We start from the raw sequence: 22,129 nt of genomic DNA on the forward strand, positions 1-22,129 counted from the left end.
TTTTTCCCATTAAATTTTTTGGGGGCCCTAAGCTGTAGCTTGTTGAGCTTATATGTAAATCCGGCACCGTGAGTCGCCATCCCTCGTGCTCGCCCTGTTCCAAAAACAGGTGTCCCTTCCCACAGGTGTGCCTGCCTCTCGGCAACTCGGGACTTCTTGCTCAGGGCGCGAAGAACGCGGGCTGGCCGCAGCCCTTTTCTCTCCGCCGCCTCGCCGGGGCGGGTCGCCGCGCCCTGACGCCATTGCTGCCCCCTCCTGGCGGGATGTCCCCGGCCGAGGAGGAGGAGGAGGCGCGGCCAACCTTTTCCCTCCACCTCAGCGACACTTTTGAGTGAGGGAGAGAGAGAGGCATTATTCCGGCGAGGAGCCGAGAGGCGGGCGGCGTGGCGAAGAGGGGGAGAGCCAAGTTTCTGGCGGCGGCGGCGGTGCTGAGGTCCGCCCCGCGGCGCTGCCCGGCCAAGGAGTCGCCTCCCCGCCTATGCCCCACTGCGAGAGGGCGGAGGAGGCGTGGTGGTGGGCAGCGAGCCCCCTGTGCCGACGGCGCGCCGACCATGCCATGAGCGCCTCAGCAGCAGCCACAGCAGCTGCCGCCGCCTCCTCCTCCTCCTCCTTTCCCTCTGCAGCCACCCAAGCGCAGGAGAGCAGCCGAGGCGCCGCCGGAGCTGCCGCTGCCGCCGCCCGCCCCCCTCGCCATGCAAGGGCTGTGCTGCTGCCTCTGCCTGGTGGCGGCCGCCGTGGCAGGGCTGTCGGCGGCCAACCGCAACTGCCCGGACCTCGTCGTGGACAGCTGCCTGTGCACCGCCGAGCGCTCCAAGGGACCCGGCCGACAGACCGTCCGCATCAAAGTTGTCTGCAGCGGAGGCGAGTTGGTGGAAACTTTGCAGCCTGCCTTGTTGCCCAACCGTACCGTGTCCCTGTGAGTAAAGAAGCAAGCGAGCGAGCGCGATCTCGGAGGGCTCCTAAGGGTCGGGTCTCTAATCTGCCCGGAGGGTGCGGGAGGGAGACTTTGCACATGCTCAGAGACACGCCTGTTTTTGTTTTACAGGTTGTCAGATGGAGCTTCAGGATGCTCACTGTGTTGCCCCTTCAGTGGAGCGTTCTTGTGGCTACATTGGGCGTAGGGAAGGGGCGCTTTTGAGGACCCCCCTCCCTCCTTCCCTCCCTCCCTCCCATGTTTGGGTTAGGTCCCGTTGATTTCCAAAGGGACGCCGTTGGCATTCGGCACGATGAAGGCGTGCTGCGCTTTCAGGCATGCAGGAGTGACGAGGGGTGGCGGTGTGGTTGAAAGGAAATCCAGCTGTCAAAGGGGGCTGCCTCGGGCGAAGCGGGCTGCAGGGACGGGGACTCGAGCAAGCGACGCAAGAGCTTCCCTAGAACTGAGGTGGACCTGCTGTTGTACACACACTTCTCTGCAGAATGGACATACTTAATGGAAATTATGTGTCTGTAAAATTGGGGGAGGGTGGCAACCGGGAGGCACTCCTGAAAGATCTGGGATTTTGTCTTTCCCAATAACACCTCAAAATTCCAAAGTAAGGATCTTCGTTTTCTCAGGGTCACAGGAAAACTTGATGCTTCCTTCTCACTTGACAAATGACAATCTCACCTAGCAAAGAGATGCCAAGCTAATAGTTTGCATAGTGTGCCCTTAAATGACCTGTGTCTTCTGCCTCCTTATACTGGTAATAGAAGTTTGCCAGAAGGGAACTCCAGGTATGTTGTGGTGTGGAGGAAGAGAGGAATGAATAACAGCCTGGTGCATCTTTCATAAATGCAAATTACTATGGAGGGCTCAGGTCAGATGGTGATTTTTGAACTTTAGGCTCGTCTGCATTTCTAATTCCTGGTCTACTACCGGTAGGAGTTTGAATTCGCTTCCCTTTCTGGAAACTCTTGGTCGCTTTTTGCTTGCTTTTGGGGGAGCGCTATGTACTGCGAACTAAATTGCACACTGCCTTGCCCAGTGGTTTTGCAAATAATACTTCCACAATGCATATTATATCAACTGAGGCATCTTTAAATCTGACAGTGGATAATTTCAGACCCTAAGGATAACAGACAAAAATGCCCTGCATAATAAGGGCTGTTTACTGAAATTGATGGCCTTCCCTTAACTGGATTTGAGAAATGAGATACACTGTCCATATTTTTAGATGCCCACTTTAACTGTTTGGAGCTTGCCAGAAGTCCCCCCCCCCCGCTCTTTTTGACACAGCAACTTCTTTGATATGTTAAAGTACCCTTCTAGCTATTTGTGCCTGTTGCATAAACGAAAACTGAACATAAGCCTGCATTCATAAGTGTATTTACTTGGAAGTTTCTCACTGAAATCACTGGAACTTGACATCTAAGAAAATATGGATTGGGGCTGTAAATTAACAGGGTGATCCACTTCACAGCTAAACTGAAGTACTTAGATTTAAATCTCACTGTAGTCTTATTGACATAAAGCCTATACTTAAAGTTTGACCCAAAGCCCAATTAAGCCTAAAGTGTTAGACTTTAAGATAATGTATCCCAACTTAAGTAGGGTTTAGGGGTGCATACAGTGCTATTGTATATCTATGTAACTCTATCAAGTTTAGTGGAAGTTACTTCAAGGTAAATGTGTTTAGGACTGCAGGAAGAACAGTTTGTTGTTGCTGTTTTTTTTAAAAAAATCTCAACTGGTTTGTTGAATGAACTGTAAAAACAGGCTAATGTACTTTACTAATAGTAGGCCCAAGTGTTCCAAATTGTCTGACTTTGCTCCCTAAATCATACCTTCTGGCAACTCATCCTGTACTACCAAATCTATTTGTTGACTATTCATGCTGTGAACATTTCCAGCCCTTGCTGGACTTTTCTCTTAAATTCAGCACTTTTTAGAGAGGGAACTGGAAAAGATAATAATTTGCAACATCTGTGGAGCTTGTGCTTGGAAATGTACAGCTGTACTCTGTGTTCTGGTACACAACTTTTTGTGAAAGCTGTTGAATATTACACTGTTCTTACTTTTCATCTGGGAACCTCTTCCTCATTAAGGTACAGATGTGCCAACTGCATTTGGAACTGTCTGCAACCCTTCTGAAATTTTCTACACGACACCATAAAACTGTATGATTTAGCATTATCTTTGTGTTTTTATTATCTCAAAAATACAACATTCCAGCTTGCTTGTGTAGTGTGAAACACACTCTCAGTAAATTGGGCTGTGGTCTTATGCACACCTAGTTAGGAGTAAATCTCACTGAACACAACAAGTCTTACTTCTGAGTATATATGCATACAGTTGAGCTACATGTGAACTTTCTCCACCAGTTAACAAGTTTCTGAAAACAAAATACCACATACTGTATAAAGAAAAGACTCTCGCTTTACAGTATTCTGAAGACATGGAAGCATTGAGTCAGATTTCTTGCATCCCAGTTCTGAACAGTGTTTATTTGCAAGTGACAGCCATTTGTTTCAATTTAACTTATTTCTGTATAAACATGCTTAGGAATACAGCGTCTGGCATATATTTACCTAGTAAACTTGTATATGTTTTTTGTTTCCAGCTATTGAATGCTACACATTTTACAATTTTGATACTGTTCCCTATAGGATGTTATATTAGAAAGAAAGTGGGCTGGTTGATTGGGGGGGGGCAACTGAACTCCTAGGATGAAAGGGAAACAAATATATAGTAAATGTCCACCTGCTGACGCTTTATCCAATCTTTTGTACTATAAAAACACCAAATTTTTCAAAAATTCATTGCATCATGGAAATGACAAATGCATTTATTGTATTTCACATTTAGAAATCCCTTTAGATCCTTTAAATCAGTTTACTTTACATTTTGTGAACATTTTTAACGTTCACATATCTTTTGAAAGTATTAATTAAAAGCTAATATTGGGATATGAAATGGAAGTTTAAACAATAATCTGAGTAAATGAAAGGAAGGAAATGCCTGTTAAGTTGTTGAACATGTGGTTGACAGTTTGATTGAAAGTGTCAAATACTTTCTGCAGAGAAAGTGTTTATGGTGAATTAAATTACACTTGTGTGACATTTGGCCAGCTGCAGAAATTGGTGATAAAAAGCTCAAACACTAGTGTCCATAGATATGTTTTTCTAGCTGCATGGAAGAGCTGGGAAAGAGCATTTTCATGCAGACAGTGTCTGTTTCTATTCAGTTTTATTGGCCCATAGAGAAGGAGCTGCAGCATATGGAACATAACTTCTCAGATTGTTTTAACAAACTGAGAATAGAGGGGTGAACAAAATAAATGTGTGGCCAAAAGATGCAATAGCACCTTTTAAAAGCGCAGAAACCATTTTATCCAGTAATAAAAAAACCTTCAATACTGTTGTAATAAATCAACTTTTCTTTTTTCTTAGGTGATATTTCCATGCAAAACTAGGCTGACTGGCCAAAGCATAAGAACTGCTGCATCAGGAAATAAGTAGACTCAGATGGGTGAACTGGCAGCTGTGCCTCTACCACAGGCATCCCCAAACTTCGGCCCTCCAGATGTTTTGGACTACAATTCCCATCATCCCTGACCACTGGTCCTCTTACCTAGGGATCATGGGAGTTGTAGGCCAAAACATCTGGAGGGCCACAGTTAGGGGATGCCTGCTCTACCATATTACTGATATTGCAAGGGATGTCTATCTGCCACATAGGAATAATATGTTCTCTGGCAAACAAATAGTTGGAAAGTGGTTGAAAGATCCATTTTGTTTTGAACAGTGAGAGATTTATCTATGAGAGACGCGGGTGGCGCTGTGGGTTAAACCACAGAGCCTAGGGCTTGCCAATCAGAAGGTCGGCGGTTCGAATCCCCGCGATGGGATGAGCTCCCGTTGCTTGGTCCCTGCTCCTGCCAACCTAGCAGTTCAAAAGCATGTCAAAGTACAAGTAGATAAATAGGTACCGCTACAGCGGGAAGGTAAACAGTGTTTCCATGCGCTGCTCTGGTTCGCCAGAAGTGGCTTAGTCATGCTGGCCACATGACCTGGAAGCTGTACACTGGCTCCCTCGGCCAGTAAAGCGAGATGAGCGCCACAACCCCAGAATCGTCCATGACTGGACCTAATTCAGGGATCCCTTTACCTTTTACTATTTATCTACTAGCCGTCTTGTACCTGGCATTACTTGGGAGTTCTAAGAAAACAAAAGCTCAGGGCACTTTTGAAACCAGTGGTTAAAATCTGTGCAGTTTTGAAAGGTCGAGCCTGCCATTTTGATTCAGAATAGAAGACAACCTGCTCCATGATCTCAGGAACTTTCGTGCAAAGTTTGGTGACAATATCATAAGAGGTGTCCAAAGACATAGCAAACCGACAAACAACTTTCCAAAATATAGGATAAATGAAGGTTAAGATTGTGCTAGATTCCACTACTCACACGAATAATAATAAACTCCGTAACTATTATACAATGGGATATGCTTAGTCAGCTAACAAAGCTGGTGTATTGGAGGGAAAGGAATTTACGGTTTAATTTCTCCTTTAAATTGAGTCAAATGCACATGGCAGGATTAAACATATAACTGCTGGTAGATAGTTTGCAAATGTAGGCCATTATCTTGTGTTTGAGTGTCAAGAGAGCTTTGCAACCTTGATTTGAATTAACAGGTTTGAGAAACTGTACATCTTATGATTGTCTGGGCTGATGAATGTGAGACCCCATAAATTAAGGAAGTGCACTGGCAGTTGAACCCAACTGAGACGATTAGGCAGCTGCTCTGCCTTATTGATGTTTAAAAGGGTACTTTGTTTAAAATATTCTCCATGCATGCCATTCTGCCTAATAATTCATGACTTTAGAAATGGAAACTGCAATTTTAGCAGTATGGATTTTCAAAGCAGTTTTATTTTTTTATTTTATAAAAGTATTTGAGGAAAGTGTTTCCCTCTGATATGCTAGTTTCTTATTCCATATATTAGGTTGGCTCTAGATTTAGTTATGCTTGGAGTAGACCATTGAAAATGATGGAATTTCAGTAGAGTTACTCTAAGCATGACTATGCCAGGTTCCAAATCATGGTTATTAAGTGATTGGTTATTGAGATGACCCTTGGATTTCCCCTTGGCCACCAACTCTAACAAAATAGAGCAAACATTTATTAAATTCTGATGTCAGCTGTTATTGCTATAAAATATTTTATTGTCTTCTGGTGAAGGTCATTAGTGTATCTAATTAGGATGTTTGCACCATGTGTTTGACACTTCAGAAGAATATAGTGTTCCAGCAAGCAACTAAATTAAAACAAACAGTTTTTCTTTGTTTAAACTTTATGTCAGAATACTTGGGGAATATTTGTGCATGATATTGACTCTGTTTGCATGTAATGGTAAACTATGGTCAGAAATGAGCCATGGTTTATTAAAGCCCTATACGGGCTGGGACCCTCGTATCTACGGGTCTGCCTCTCCTGGTATGTCCCACGGAGGACCTTCAAGTCTGCAAATAATAACACCCTGAAGATCCCAGGCCCCAGGGAGATTAGACTGGCCTTGACTAGAGCCATATTAAAAACAATACCGGTACTGATGGTAACTGTAAAATAGATGCAGAATATAAAGTAGTTCCAGAAAGTTTCAAATATTTACTACTGTCATAGCTTTTTCTTTTTTTATGTGCGTGGTTTGTTTGTTTGTTTTGCTGATGTTTGGCTTTAATTTTTTTGTTGCCTAGATTTGCTTTCCCTCTGGTACAACTTTGCTTTATGGATCATGCATTGATATGGTAGCCCACATTAGCAAAGCGTTATTGGAGTTCATTGCCACTAAGACCATAAACCTTTTGGTGCAAGGTGTAATGATTGCTAGTTTATTTCCTGTAAGTAATAGAATGTGGGACCCAGGTGGCTCTGTGGGTTAAACCACTGAGCCTAGGGCCTGCTGATCAGAAGGTCAGCAGTTCGAATCCCTGTGACGGGGTGAGCTCCCGTTGCTCGGTCCCAGCTCCTGCCAACCTAGCAGTTCGAAAGCATGTCAAAATGCAAGTAGATAAATAGGAACCGCTACAGCGGGAAGGTAAACGGCGTTTCCATGTGCTGCTCTGGTTTGCCAGAAGTGGCTTTGTCATGCTGGCCACATGACCTGGAAGCTAGACGCCGGCTCCCTCGGCCAATAATGCGAGATGAGCGCGCAACCCCAGAGTCGGTCACGACTGGACCTAATGGTCAGGGGTCCCTTTACCTTTACCTTTACCTTTAAGTAATAGAATATTTCTGAGACTTTTTGATCAGTTAAATTGCTGTAAACCCAAATTTTATGTCTTGAATTATACTTGGTTTAAATTTTTGGTCCAAATCAAATAATGGATTACAGACTTTGAACATTGTTCCAGTGCAAAGTGCCCAGCTGCACCCGCCTCTCATCTCCCTGAGAAAATTGCAGAGAGTGCTTGTTTGTCTCTCAAACTAGGAGTGGTAAGCAAAATACAAACCTTGTCTTCTGCTTGTGGCTTGCTTGGAGTGAAGCAAACCATGAGTCTGATAATGCAGAGCTTCCACTGTAGTTCATGTATTCCCAGAGAAAGAGGAGACGTCCTACCTCCATGGTCAGAGGCATTATACTGCTGGACAGCAGTTCCTGGGAATTGCAAGTTGCCAGAGTGCTGTTGTATTCATGGCTAGCTTGAAGGCTTCCCACAGACATCTGGTCCGCACAGTGAGAACAGGAGGCCAGTGGTCTGATTTAGCAGGCTTGCCTTACGTTCTTAGGATTGAGCAGTGTGCTCAATGTCAGGCATTGTTTTTAAAATTTGTGTGTAGTATTTTTATTAAAGGTTTCTTGATTTACAAAAGTATGTGCAATGTCTCTCATATTTTTTCCATTTATCATTTTTACAAATCAGTTTCATTTGTTGAGACACTGGGAAGAAGAGGGGAAGAGAGGTAGACGGCGGGGGGGGGAGAGGTTGGGTGACGATGCTTCTATTTTCCTTAATATATGTAGAGTTTGATGTCAGCATTGCTTGTGTAGGTTCTCTTTTGTTTGCTTGTGTTCCTTTGGTGCTGAGAGAGGTTGGGGTTCACCTAGAGTGTGGTTGTTCATTTGTGATTAGCTGTGGTGGTCTTTGTTTTCATGTGTGAGTAGGGTGGGTGGGTGTTTTGGATCAGGTTAGCCATATTCATTTGTATGCTGTTGGTCGATTTTTGTCGTTGTCTTGTTGGGCTGTGTGTGTGATGAAGGGGAGCCATACTGGGGCAAAGGTGTCTTCTTCCGTTTGTCCCCTTGTCATTTTGAGCTTATTGGTTAGTTTTTCTAGTAAGGGTGTTTCCCATACTGTTTGGTACCATTGGTCCATGCTTACTTCTGACAGGTCTCTCCAGTGTCTGGTGATGATGTTTCTGGTTGCTGAAAGTAGGTGGGTTATGAGTTCTTTGTGGTGTAAGTGGACATTATTGTCTTGGAAGATGTTTAGTAAGGCCAATTCTGGGGTGATTTCTAATACTTGCTTGGTTATTTTACATATTTCTTGTATGGTTGTTGTCCAGAATAGTAATTCATTTTTAAAAAAATAAACACCCAGCACTTTGTCTTGAGGCCACCTTAAATTTCTGATCCCAGCTAATCTGCTGGTTGAACAAGTCCTGGTCCTATTCCCTGTCTTGAAATTCATCTAACTCAGTATTGTGCACATAGAATGGCAGTGGCTCTCCAGGTTTTCTAGGCATGGTGGTCTCTAACTTCACAGGTTTGCTTGCATACCAGTTTTTAAAGGGACCTTCTACAAATGGTTAAACTAATTGTAATTCATTAAAGCAGAATGTCTGAAGGCTTACAATGTGATGTGTGTAACAGTCTGTCTAAAAATCTGATCTCCCCTATCTTTCTGGTGTCTCCTTTCTTATTGCTCTAATGCTTTCTGAACTTACTTCTTAATTTAACAGTCTTCCTGTATTATTAGTTTGGAGTCCTCTGCAGTTGTTCATTGTCTCAGTGAGCCATTCCTGCTATGGCTCTGAGCTCTGTTCTCTAGCCCTAATAGCTGGATTGCAGCTCACAACATGGATTTCTAACGAACCTTCATAGTTCTTTCTATAGCTGATCAGGCTCCGTCTTGCCTAATGGAACTGTTATGTTGCAGCCCACATTTCTCTTCTCCTTTCCTGAAGCATCTGCAGCTGCCTTCATTTTGCTGAGCCTTGCCTGCTCTCTCTAACCAGGATAGAATATAAAGACGAAGGGTCATTGACACTTTAGCTCCTTCACCAGATACAGCTATTCCCATCCCATGATAGGACCACAGGAAATGTAGCATGCCAACAAACATATGTTCAAACAATGTAAAACAAGGAATTCTTCTCCCACTTCTCAGGAAATGTAGCTATTGTGAGCTGGGAGAACAATTTTTTCTTGTACGTATATGAAATCTGGAAGCTTGGACAATGCCTCCCATTGCTTATAGAAGAGCTTTATTCTCTATTGTCAATTTTATCTTCATCTTAATTAGATTAAAATGAATGTCATTATTTTGGGGCATATGTATGCAAAGTGTGAAGTTGGCATTTACACCAGCCTTGTAAATAAAATACAGTATTTTCACTAGCCTGCTGTGGGCTAATAGAGGAGGCAATAGAAGTTTTCTCTCTCACATTTCTATGTTGGGGATAGAAGCCTCTGTAATCCCACTTGGTTTCTGTGCTGGCTCAAAAGAGAGGTGGAGGGGGGTTCAGAGGGTAATTGATGCCTCATAGTGGGAGGTGCCATCTTTCCCAAAGGAGGCAATATCCCTCCTCTTTAATAGGGCCTCCTGGGATCCAGAAGTGTTAAATAGCTATCGCCTGTCAGTTATCCCCCTTCTTGTGCAAGGTTGTCAAGAGAGTGAAAATGGCCCAGTTGCAGGAATATTGGGAGAAGACCTATATTATCTGGACCCATTTCAGTTTGTTTTCCAACACAAATATGGAACTGAAGCTGCCCTGTTTGATTGATGGAAGAGAGACAGGGGAATGCACTCCTGTTGATTCTCCTCAACCTCTCCATGGCTTTTGATACAGTTAACTACTGTATTCTTCTGGACCAACTCTGTAGGTTGTGTGTGAAAAGCATCACACAGTGGTGGTTTAGCTCATTCCAACTGGTGTCAATAGTAGGGGCAATTTTTTGCACCATGGGAAAGGATCTGTGGTGCCCCACACGGCTCCATTTTATAAGCCATCCTGTTCAGCATTTACTTGAAATCGCTGGGAACTGTCATCATGATACTGTATTTGGAGAGTGAGGTGTCATTGGTACACTGATGATACCCAGCTCTGTCTCATAGTTCCAGCTGCATTGGAAGAAACTGTTCAGGTCCTTGACTGATGCTTGAAGATGGTAATGGGCAGAATGAGGGCCAATACATTGAGAGTGAATCCCAACAAGATGGTGGTGGTGTGTGTGCTAAGTTCTTGTGTCCGAGATGTGGAGAGGCAGCCTGTCTTGGGTGGGGTTGCCCTTCTAGAAAGGACAGGTACATAGCTTGTGGGTGCTCCTTCACCAGCTCTAGGGCCCTTCTTGGAGTGAGAAGACTTGACAACTGTGATCCAAGCTCCCATCATCTCCTGATGAATTATTGAAAAGAGCTCTGATAGCTGTTCCAGAATCAGTGCTCTGGGCATCTCCTGTCTGGTAGGGCTGGGCGATATCAGCTTTTCAACACTGCAGTGTATCACCAGCCAAACATTGCAGTTTGGTAATATACCACAATGTTGGGGGGAAAAGGATGCATTGGCCTCTGCCCGTGAGACACTGGGTGAAACTGCCCCAGCTCTCACCGCAAGAGCTGAGGTCATTTCACCTAGGCTCATGGGCTTGGACAATGCAGCTTGTTTGTGCTGCTCAGCTGGGGGGGGAGTAGGTCCCCCCCAGAGGAGACAGCCCCTATGCTCTCACCATTTGCATGCGAGTGAGCGGAGCAATGGGGCTCCTTTAACTGCTCGCTATAGGGAGCAGCAACCACGTTCCCTTCAGCTGAGCAGTTTCACAGAGCTCCCACCCCGCCACCGGCTTGTGGGAGCCAGTGCCAGGTAGGGGGCTCCTTCAACTGCTTGACTGATGCAAGGGCAGCTGCACACTCCTTAGTTGAGCAGTTTAAAGATGCAGAGGGAGGAACAAGCTGTATCTCCCTCCAGCACATGCTGCTAGTAGAGGGACTTAGGAGTGGTGGCGGTTTCATCAGTGATACACCACTGAGTGAACCTGACATCGTGGTCTGCTCCTCATACCGGTGCTGGGCGATATATCGCCCAGGCCTACTGCCTGGATTGTTGCAGTGTGCTCTGCTAGCAGTTCTGCTGCCCCTGGAGGTTCAAGGGGGTGTTAGCCTTTACGGTAGGTGGCCTCCCAAGTTCTGAGATTCATCCCCCAGACGTGTACTTGGCTCTTACATTATACACATTTTTGTGGCATCCAGGCTTGGGAAATGGCTGAATGTGAGTTTTGGTATCTGATGCCATATTGCTATATTTTCATTTGTGTGTTTCATACCTTTTGATTTTAGATTGCATTTCCCCCTGCTTATTGTTTCCCCCCACTCAACACCCAGGATTATCTGTCAATTGGAAATCTCTTTCCAATCATGGCTTGATTGATTGCATGTGTGATGACATGATAACTGTAGTGTAGCAGGAACTTGTATGAAATGCACCATGTAGAGGAAGTGAGCAAGAGTTCCCCCACTGTGCACACACTTTCTCACTAGAGTAGTGGCAGCATTGGCTGGGATGGGGAAGGAACGTGGGATGAAGCTTTTGCAAGAGTGGAGAACAGGCCAGTAGCTTGGGAGGGATAGGTGCAATGAATTTAGTGGTCCTCTATTTACCAAGAGGCAGTGGCTACTTCTATCAAGAAGGGTGAGTGGAAAATTGCATGAGTGGCTCATAAAATAAGGTTTCAAGTGAGCACTCAAATGATGAATATTCAAAACTGAAGTCTAGTTTTTTTCTTATTTCTTTGATTCCCCCCCCTCTCTTTCTCGTGTGTGTGTGTGTGTGTGTGTGTGTGTGTGTGTCAAATACCAGCCATTGAATATTATGGATGAAGCATCACCATCAGTTTTTATTGATCTGCTAAGTTTTAAATAGCATAGCAAAGGAGAGTGAATTAAGTACTAATCTAGAACACTGGGAACAATATTTTAAATCACTGGGACACACTGGAAAGGATGGTAATGATTTAAAACACCTGGCTGACTTCTCTTTGACAATGTGCAAACTATTATAAAGCTATTCAAAAGCAAGTTGTTTTGCCAGAATGCAGTAGCAGCAGACTCTTGAAGCATGTTTATGGTATTTGGGGCTGTAGGCAGTTAGGGGAGCTGCTGGTTCTTGGCTCCTTTCCCCCCACTTAGAATCTTCGCAGGAAAGGACATCATTTTACCCTGATAAGTACATCCTGAGTCTATCTTTTCTGCTGTCCACTTCTGCAAATTTTGAAGTGTCACTGCATATTGTTGACACATCTAATGAAAGCTGCATGGAACTTTTCATGGTTTCAAAAGCTAAGAGTAAGGAAATAATAGTGACTGGGACAGAAACCACAGTATCTGGCAAATTACTACATTATTGTTGTAAGTGTTCTTTTATTTGTAGGAATGCTTTACAGTATCTGAGACAGTAAGCCACAATGTTTTGCTACATTAGACAGCAGTCACGAGCTTGATCTTGTGGGTCAATTAGAATAATTCCCATGTGTACATATAATCCAAATAAATATAGTGTATCGAAGTATATATTTTCTGGAACGGGAGGGCGGTGATGGCCTTCCAGTCGAACGTCCGATATCTATGTGGAAGTTCTGTTTAAAATGGTTGTACTGTTGTCACTAAAAATAAACTTTTTTTCATAAATAAACCAGTAAATGAATAAATGTATTGATTTAAAATTAGATTGGGAAAAAAATTGGAGCATAAATAACTTTCTTCATCTGAACTTTGGAGGCAGGGTGACAAATTCAAGTTCTCACTCCGCAATGCATGTCTATTCTGTGTAAATTGCATTACTGTAGTTTCATGAGGCTTACTCCCAGGAAAGTGGACATACAGTTGCAGCCTATGCCTTTTCAGAAGAGTTCTGCATGCTCTTGTTCAACCTGCTCTGTGATTAGCAAGGAAAGGAGTGTTATTCCTTGGATCATGATGAATTGCACTTCATCATGCATAGGAATTTAATTACGGTTTTAGACCCACTTATAGTAGCTGTAGAGAAGGAAGGATGGAGTTAAATCAGTGTTGAACTTTCTTCTTAACTAGGATACTAAGAGGACACATCCCCATATTTGTTTTGATCTAGTTAATATGCATGATGGATTAATTCAAAAGGGCAAGTGACAGCTTTACTGGGAGGAGGGAGAAAAGGACAGATTGTAGAATTACTATACAATAAGTATCTTTGTATAGTGAGGTGGTCATTGATATAGTTCATAATGCCGATTCTGCCTTGAAAGCTCACCATATAATGTAAATACCAAATGTTTCTTAGACATAGTTGCTCATAAAACCCATAGTTGCTTATAAAAATATATATATTCTTGTGCAATCCAATTTTCTGCTCCCATTTCAGTTACTGTAGCTTTGCAGAAGCTTCCCATCTAAGTGGCAAGTAGGCGTGGAGGAGAAATTCACTTCAGTTTTAATTTAAAGGTGAACCTGCATCACTTGCGCTGAAACACCAAGTGATCCAAGAAAGACCATACCAGCCATCCTTCAAAATTTTCAGCTCTCTGAATTCAGCTATATAGCCCTGATCTTATGGCATTGCATTGCTGATTGGAGGTTTTGAAAGCCTTTGTTCTGGCCTTTGGCTGTTCAGTTTACATCTTGGTCACTATCTTGTTAAAGGTTTGTCCAGGAAGCAGCTTCTTCTGACACTGGTTTAAAATCGTAGTGCTGCACTGGGATGGGAGAAGGAAAAGTGCCATTAGTGCTATGTACCTTGATTGTGATCATGGTTTTAAAGTTTTGTCATTATACTGAATGTGATAGCTTCTTGTCGCAGTCCCCACGAAGGCTGTGGGTGTCTGGTACACAGAATTAGTCTGCCTAGAACAAGGGTGGTCAACATGTTGCCCTCAGGATATCATTTGACTACAACTCCCACCATCCTTAATGTTGGCTAGGGCTGTTACAGTCCAACTTCTGGAGAGCGCTCTGTTGGCTATCCCTGAACTAGAAGAATAGTAGGATGGCACTAGGCCCTTCACTGAAATTTAAAGTGTTGTGTTGTCATACTCAGTCATACTCAAGCAATATGAGTGGGTTTTTTCTAAATTGACTCCTGCTTCATTGCCCCAAAGGTGGGAGTTCAGTATCCTGTGTACACTGAATGAGTGACCACTGCCCTTGACATTATACAGCTGTCAGCAACAGCCTTTAAAACAAATGAATACTTTGTTGGACTGAAACCCTTACTTTCAAGTCATATTAGATGGCAACAACTTAGAGAAATGTATTGTATTAGGAATGTTTATTTTCTGTAATGGTATTTCAGACATTGTAACACCAGAGTGGCTTACAAATGAGGATAACTCACTTGGTAGAGCACAAAACTCCTAATCTTCAGGGTTGTGGGTTCAAGTCCCATGTTGGGTGAAAGATTCCTGCATTGCAGGGAGTTGGACTAGATGATCCTTGTGGTCTGTTCTATGTTAGATGCCTTCAATGTCTTAGTGAAACTCTGAATTTATTGGCATGAATGAAATTGTTAGCCGACTGAGCATTTTATACATTATTTTTTAGTGTCATTTTTGGGAGAAAAGTTAGGTAGGAAAGCAAATTTTGAATTCTGGACCTATTCCCCCCCTTCTTCTTCTTCTTCTTCTTCTTCTTCTTCGGCAATCACTAGTAGCTGAGTAAAATCATCTTCCATGAACAAAGTTTTAGCAGTGAGTCTGTAAGTGACTGTGGAGGCCAGTTGTGGATCCACACATCCTTCCACAGTGGGGACATAGGTTTCCGGGTGGGAGTTGATCATGGTGAGGGGTTGCCAAGTGTGCCTTCCTCTTAGCACGTTTCTCCCTTTCCTGAGTGTCAGGGGGGTTGTTGCGGCTACTCTCGAGTAAAGACGCTCCAGTCCGCGCTTTCTTTAAGAGTTTTATTGTGCATACTATTTACAGTGCAGAGATAGCAGAAAACATGACCGCCTAGTCAGATTCAGAACCCGGCAATGGTTTCCATCTGGTTTTCGGCCAACATAAAAGCCTGGGGACCCCAAAATGCTGCCCCTTCGCCCTACGTGTGGGCACGCACCTCAATTCGGGCGCCAGAAAGAGAGGTTTCCCCTCTTGCTGGCTAGGGCGGTGCCTGGGCTCCGACGTCTCGCTGAGCCCCTCATCCCCTGACCCTCGACCAGAGCCCCTCCTGCATGCTCTGTTCTGTTGCCACTCGGTTGGTGCGTATTTTGCCCAAAATACGCACCAACCGAGTGGCAACAGCGGCAGGGTCGACGAAATAACAAAGTCGTCTTCAGTATCTTTGCTTGTTTTTATTTACAATTATATACAACACACTCCTCTACTCCATTCCTCTCATTTCACAATCCATCACCACCACCACCCATGAACCATTTGGGTAGCTTAAATACAGAATTCAAAATAGTCAATTACCCAATCACATTACAGTGAGCAAACTCTACCTTCAATTATTCAAATTGGCAAAAGCTCACAGGTGTGCTATCATTCAGAACAAGGTTGCAAACACACATCTCTGTGTAGCACCATTGACCACATCAGTCTTAAAGGAAAAACCTACCGGTAACATGTTCCCCATAGCGTTGCCAGGGCTCAGACACCTCACTGAGCCATCTCTCCATTCCACTCCCTTCCTCATTCCGGGGGGGCTTCCTGTAGGGGGTCCCCCTGACACTGAATTTGAGTGTCTTCAAAGCCCATGACACCTTTGGTAAAGGCTGTTCTCCAACTGGGGCGCTCACAGGCCAGTGTTTCCCAGTTGTTGGTGTTTATACTACATACTACATTCTTTCCCACCTAAGAGAAAATCGACAGCTCAAGATTCCATTCCTACCACATGACATGGAAATATCTGATGATCATTGCCATGATTGATTATCATAACCATGATAAATATAGATGGTGAAAGTGGTGACGTGTTTTCTCTATTATGTACTATTTCTCTTTTTTAAAAAAAAGAAAAAAGAAAAACTATCCCGCCCTCTAGAACATGCAGACATTTTAACTTTCAAAACATTTGTGAATCAGGTATTGGACATAATAGTCAAAAATAGGCGGCTGTGGATGGTCAAAATTGACCTCCGTTGCTTCTGCAATGTTTGATCCTTTTGCTAGATCCTTTTTGCCTTTGAATGATAAACCCGGTTACTGAAATTACTGTAGGAAGTTTACTGATACCCTGAGAACTGGTGTGCTCCATCCGTACATTGCTAGGCTTTTAAAATTCCTGTCATCTAGTTCGGATTTGGGACAGGACAATGACTAAACATGAAGGTAAAGGGAAAAGAGCATAACCCGAGGCTGCCTAAAGGCATGGTGATTTAAGTGAAGCTACAGCTTGAAACTTACTAACAGAGCTGCCTTGCTTTGACAGTTCAAGGAGTCTCAAGACAGAGAAATTGCCTCCTAACCATTCAGCATTGCACTGTTACTGCAGAGTGTGTGTGAACAATTCTGTTGAAAGAAATAGCTTACTTAATATGGAGTTTGTGCTCATTAACAACTAGTACATTTATATTACTTTCACAGAAGGGTTTTTTTTTTTGCTTGAGGGAAACCTTTTTAACTTGGTATTTTAAAAAGTGCTGAATCTTAAACATGTAAAACTTCTAGGTGTTAACAGCTTGGCAAACTTCCTTTGCAAAAAAGCAGCAAAAAGAGACCTTGAGAAGACAGACCTTTTTTTTTTTTTTTTTAAAATTGCTTTCCTCCTTATACTCAGCTTTCATAAACCAGTGAGGGAAATATCAAGCCCTCGTCATCCCCAGTGTTGTCACGGCCGAATAATAAAATATTAAGAAGAATATTTAGTGGAGTGCAGTTACTAAGTTCAGAGCCTGCGTGAAGTTTTAACAGAGCTGGAAACAGCTTCTTAAAACTAGGAACAAAGAAAGTAAGGGGTTCAAAATGGGGAAGATGGAAAGGGACAGATTAGTAAACTTTGGTCTGAAGAGAAACTAACCCTTTCCAAGAAAGTTAAGTCTAGACTCGTGATTTCAGAAATGGCTGAGGCAGATGGCATGAATTAGGGAAGCCGAGATTTTCAAAAGTAGTAGTTTTCCTTGGATTTTATAGAGGAGAATCTGTGGAGTCTGGATTTTCATTATCTAAATCCCAAGAGAAGAAGAACTTGCTATATGGTTATTTATTCCACATGCCCACACCTTTGGTTGTCTTGCTGATACTTTCTTCCATTGGTATTTTTGTTTTAAATACTTGAACCTGTGCTGCTATCCAGTGCCAAAAAAAGCAATAAACCTGTCAGGTTGTCCAGGAGATCAGTAGCTGGAAGGAGAAGGCTCTTGAGTACTTGAAAAGATATTAACCTTGGCAAAGATAAAAATCCTGGACTTGGAAGGAATCCAGTGGATCATCTAGTCAATGTTTTCTCTTTTTTTATAGGAAAGAGCTCACAATCTCAGATTGTTCCATTACTGACCTGCTCAAATAGTTATGAAATTCTCCGTAATGTTAACCTTGAGCAAACTCCTTGATTTGTTTGTGATGTGCTTATGATTGACACTCAGAAAAGGGTGAACAACTGTTCTGCCTTCATTTCCTTTATATTTGTGTAATTAATTAATTGCTTTTAAATGTGTTGCCCTGCTCTTCCACTAAAAATTACTCAAAGGGGCTTGGCTGTTACATCAGAAGCTGTTTAGTCATGCTGGCCACATGACCTGGAAAGCTGTCTGTGGAAAAAACGGCAGCTCCCTCAGCCTGAAGCAAGATGAGCACCACAACCCCATAGTGGCCTTTGACTGGACCTAACCGTCCAGGGGTCCTTTACCTTAGTGTAATGTGCATGAGCTGTAGTGAAATGTGGGCTTGTGGGCTCCTCCTCCTGCTCCCATGTGGCCGGGAGGACTTCAGAAGCTTTTGTTCCCACTTCCCATTTTGCCCAAATCTGGGTTTGTGGTTAAATATTCACTAGGTCTAGTTTAATCTGGCCAGCTTCATAACTTGTTTGGGAAACTTGATCATAGTGTTAAACTATGATTCTTGGAAGCTGTGCTTTACTTACAGTGAAAACAAATGCTTCTGAATCCTTCCTCCTGGTTTCCTGTGAGATGGCGACATGAGAAGGAAAGAAGAGTGTTAGTCCAAGATTTACTGCATGTCATACAGGTTGAGTTAAACCATGTGAACTAGCTCATAGTCCCAAGCCTAAGGAACTTTGTAAGTCTGTGATAATTTGTTTATCTTTACCTCTTAAAGTAAACATTCCAGATTTATTCCTCAAGTGCTGTTGCTATTTTAATACAACCTTCGTTGAGCACAATGTATACTACTTGCTTTTGTTTTCTAGCATGTTCAGGTTGGCTGCACATTTTGTTGTTTCATTTTTCCTTCCATCCACTTCCCCTAAGTCAGGAACTGCAGTTTCCTGTGGTGAGTTTTTTTAGATATTCTCGAAGGAAACTGCATTGCTAAATTCTAAAACTGGCTATTTTGAGTTCAAAAGCACTTCTTCCTTTACGAAAATGTGATTTATATCACTTAAAAAATATATTAGCCAGATAATGGTGGCCTTGTATGAAAAATGTTTAACATTTGAAAAGTTTTAAAGGGCATTTAAAGAAAAAAGGTGCATTGTTACAGCTCTTGGAAATCTGTCCAGATGCTCAATAGTGTTGGGATAGCCTTTAGCCATTTGAAATATATTTTGTTATTGAAAGGATATAAAAACACTCTGAGCATATAAAATCTTTTGGCTGGTTTACAGACTTAACATTCCAAAACATTAAGGAGGAGAGGAAAGCCCTTAATTTTTTATTGAGAGTTCATGAAACTGTTATATGCTATTGACAGAACTCTCCTGGGAACTGAGCAAATGCTACAGGGAGACTTTTATAGTGTGATCCTGTGTGTGTGTGTGTGTGTGTGTGTGTGTGTATACATACACACAGATACCCAGAAGTAAACCCCATTGAGTTGAGTGGGGTTTATTCTGTAGGATTGCAGCCTCCTTGTTTATTTGCTTGGTGTATTTCTTCCCTCTAAAATGTGTTCAATTCAAAGATGATGTGATAATTTGCTGAACTGGTAAATAATTTGGAAGCCGCATGTTCTTGGGAGATGGTTGTGGTGCATTTTGCTACCGTTAGTGCAGTTACTATGCTCAGCTATTCTTTTTCCATCTTAAACAACAATATATGACTAGTTTTCTCTTGTGTTCGTGAAGAATGTATACTTGGGTTTAGTGCGAGTAATAAAATATAGCTAGAAGCCTTGGGAAATATAACAGTATAAACATTGTACATTCTCTAATAAGCTTGACAGGAGCGCTCTTAAATCACACTCCAGGCAACAGTCTAAGTAAATAAAAAGAAAGACTATGATCAGTAATTTTGTTTTTACTTTCCGGTATTAAAGTTTGCAAGAGGCACTAAAAACATACTTTTTCAAAAAGTATTTGTATGAAACAATATATTACCTGCTGGGTGTGTCTCTGGTCAGCAGCAATATTTGCTGGAAGCCCTTTCTGAGGAACTGGTGGTAGCCAAAGTAGCTGACTAGAAATTGTTTAGAAACTGTCTATTGGCATTCCACTTTTGTTTATTCCTTCATCCCCCCCCTTCTATTTCTTCTGTGGTTGCAGAAGGAGAGATCTATAGAATTCTGAAATCTTTCCCTAGTAAGAGCCCGGCTTGGGTGTCTTCTCCTTCCAGATACACACCTTGGGAAGGCAAGAGGTTTTCAGAAAGGTGAACAGATCACCTATCTTCTCATGACACAAAAACTTCTGTAGAAGAAAGGATGATGTGCTCAGATTTTTCCCTAAACTGATGTTGCTACTTTCATATAACATGTGTAGACTATTTGATTTTTTTGTTGTTGCAAGCACAGTGTATCACATAGTGCATTTGCTGGTATTTCCCCATCCTCATTTACATTTCACAATAGCTTATTTACATTTCACAATTCCTTATCTACATTTGGTCATCTTAGGTTTCAGGCTATCCAAGAAGGCAACATTCACCATCTAGCTTCTTTTCTTTCGTCTTTAGAGAAGTTTGTACCGGTAGTTGTGCTTCTTAAAAAGGTAAAGGGACCCCTGACCATTAGGTCCAGTCGTGACCGACTCTGGGGTTGTGCGCTCATCTCGCATTATTGGCCGAGGGAGCCGGCGTATAGCTTCCAGGTCATGTGGCCAGCATGACAAAGCCGCTTCTGGCAAACCAGAGCAGCACATGGAAACACCGTTTACCTTCCCGCTGTAGCGGTTCCTATTTATCTACTTGCATTTTGACGTGCTTTCGAACTGCTAGGTTGGCAGGAGCTGGGACCAAGCAACGGGAGCTCACCCCGTCACAGGGATTCGAACCGCCGACCTTCTGATCAGCAAGCCCTAGGCTCAGTGGTTTTAACCACAGCGCCACCTGGGTAGTTGTGCTTCTTAATGTTCCCCTAAAGCAAGAAAGGGGAACTTGCTAATGAGTCAACCTCAGCCAGCATGGCCATTGATCAAGCATGATAGAAGTTGCACTCCAAAAACTTCTAGAGGTCCACAGGATCTCCACTTCTGCCCTAAATAATGACCAGCAACCCATCATTGGTTTTCCGGTGGGTTTTTACTTAAATAGTGTTTCCAACAATGCTTGGCCAAGTTGCCAGGCAAGACGACATCTTGAATACATTGACATAATAAACACACACAGGAAACATGCTTTTTATACTGCAAAATGCCACTTGAATAAAACAGGGACTTCATATATATATATATATATATATATATATATATATATATATATATATATATATATATGTGCACATATAATCACTGTGGTATTTATGTCTGTGCTTGCTTTCATTGTTTGGTAATATTGTTGGGAGTTCACTGTTGGGATGGTGGATGGGGATTAGAGAATATGATGACTGCTGGTGCTAGACAGAAGGTTTATAGGGCAGTTATCATGGAAGAGGGATATACGGTAAGTATTCTGGCCTAAGCACATGTCAGGCTGTGGTTCTATCACATGGGTGGCCAATCTGTGGCCCATGAGATGATGTTAGACTCAAATTCCCAGCAGTCTTAGCCAACATGGCCAATGTAGTCAAACAATATCAGGAGAGCGACAGGTTAGTCACTCATGTTTCCATCAGTGTTCGAAACTCCCATTGTTCTAGGTGCTTTTTGCAACAGGGAATTTGATTAGCACAAGCAGTTTCTGACCTTTAGGTACAGTACTGCGCCTAAGATTTCAGATTAAAACTGCAGAATGGAAGGAAAGGAGGACCTTTTCCTGCCTTCCCATTTCCAGCTACTCTCTGAAGACTGGAGGAGAGACCCTCTTAAAAATATTAGGGGATGGGCAGGAGAAAGACTAGACCATGTGAAAAATTACAATATTTTAGTTGCAGTTCATTCATTTTCAGCTTTGTATTCTTGTTATTAAAAAGTGTGCCTAGACATTTCATTGTTGTGCCCATAACCTAGGTTTAAGGTGCCATTTAGCTCCTAGCTTTCATATCTCAGTTTCTAACACTGCATGCCATGTCCAGTCAGTTAAACTTGTGTCCGATCCACACTTTCATGTAATTCAATATTCAACTTGATTAACTCGAAAAGCAAACAACATATACATACAAATGGTAAAATATTTAGCTGTGGAGGAAAGATCAACAAGTTTAGCTTTGACTAAGATGAAAGTGATGGCATGGATGAGTGAAAAGAAACGACAAATTCAGGTTTTCCAAGCTGCAAGTCTGGTGGCAAAGCGAGAGGGAGGTTTTTTCTTTTGAGGATAATTGGTCTAAAAAGGTCTAGATGTGTTACTTAGGAGCAATGAAGGATGATAGATCCTAACTAAGGCTTTGGACAGTGTTCTCGAAGCTACGATCATGAGTCTGACCAAACTGCGGGAGGCAGTGGAAGACAGGAGTGCCTGGCATGCTCTGGTCCATGGGGTCACGAAGAGTCGGACACAACTAAATGACTAAACAACAAGGCTTTATGAGTTGCTAACAT

General features: G+C 42.7%; 1 protein-coding gene across 2 annotated transcripts in view; it reads left to right on the plus strand.

Moving 5' to 3' along the window:
• The first annotated feature begins 289 nt into the window (after window positions 1-289).
• The window catches only part of ADGRA1 (adhesion G protein-coupled receptor A1), a 305,321-nt gene continuing 283,481 nt past the window's right edge, over window positions 290-22,129 (plus strand). Inside the window, exon 1 of one of the 2 annotated variants that reach the window (XM_035137651.2) lies at window positions 290-916. In XM_035137651.2, coding sequence (XP_034993542.2) covers window positions 693-916 — 224 coding nt within the window. In that variant the 5' untranslated portion in view covers window positions 290-692. Of the gene's footprint in view, window positions 917-17,975; window positions 18,337-22,129 lie in introns of those variants that run through there. The other variant, XM_035137652.2, reaches the window with a different exon arrangement.

The sequence above is a fragment of the Zootoca vivipara genome, chromosome 5 (genome assembly GCF_963506605.1).
Source record: "Zootoca vivipara chromosome 5, rZooViv1.1, whole genome shotgun sequence".
Classification (NCBI taxonomy): Eukaryota; Metazoa; Chordata; class Lepidosauria; order Squamata; family Lacertidae; genus Zootoca; species Zootoca vivipara.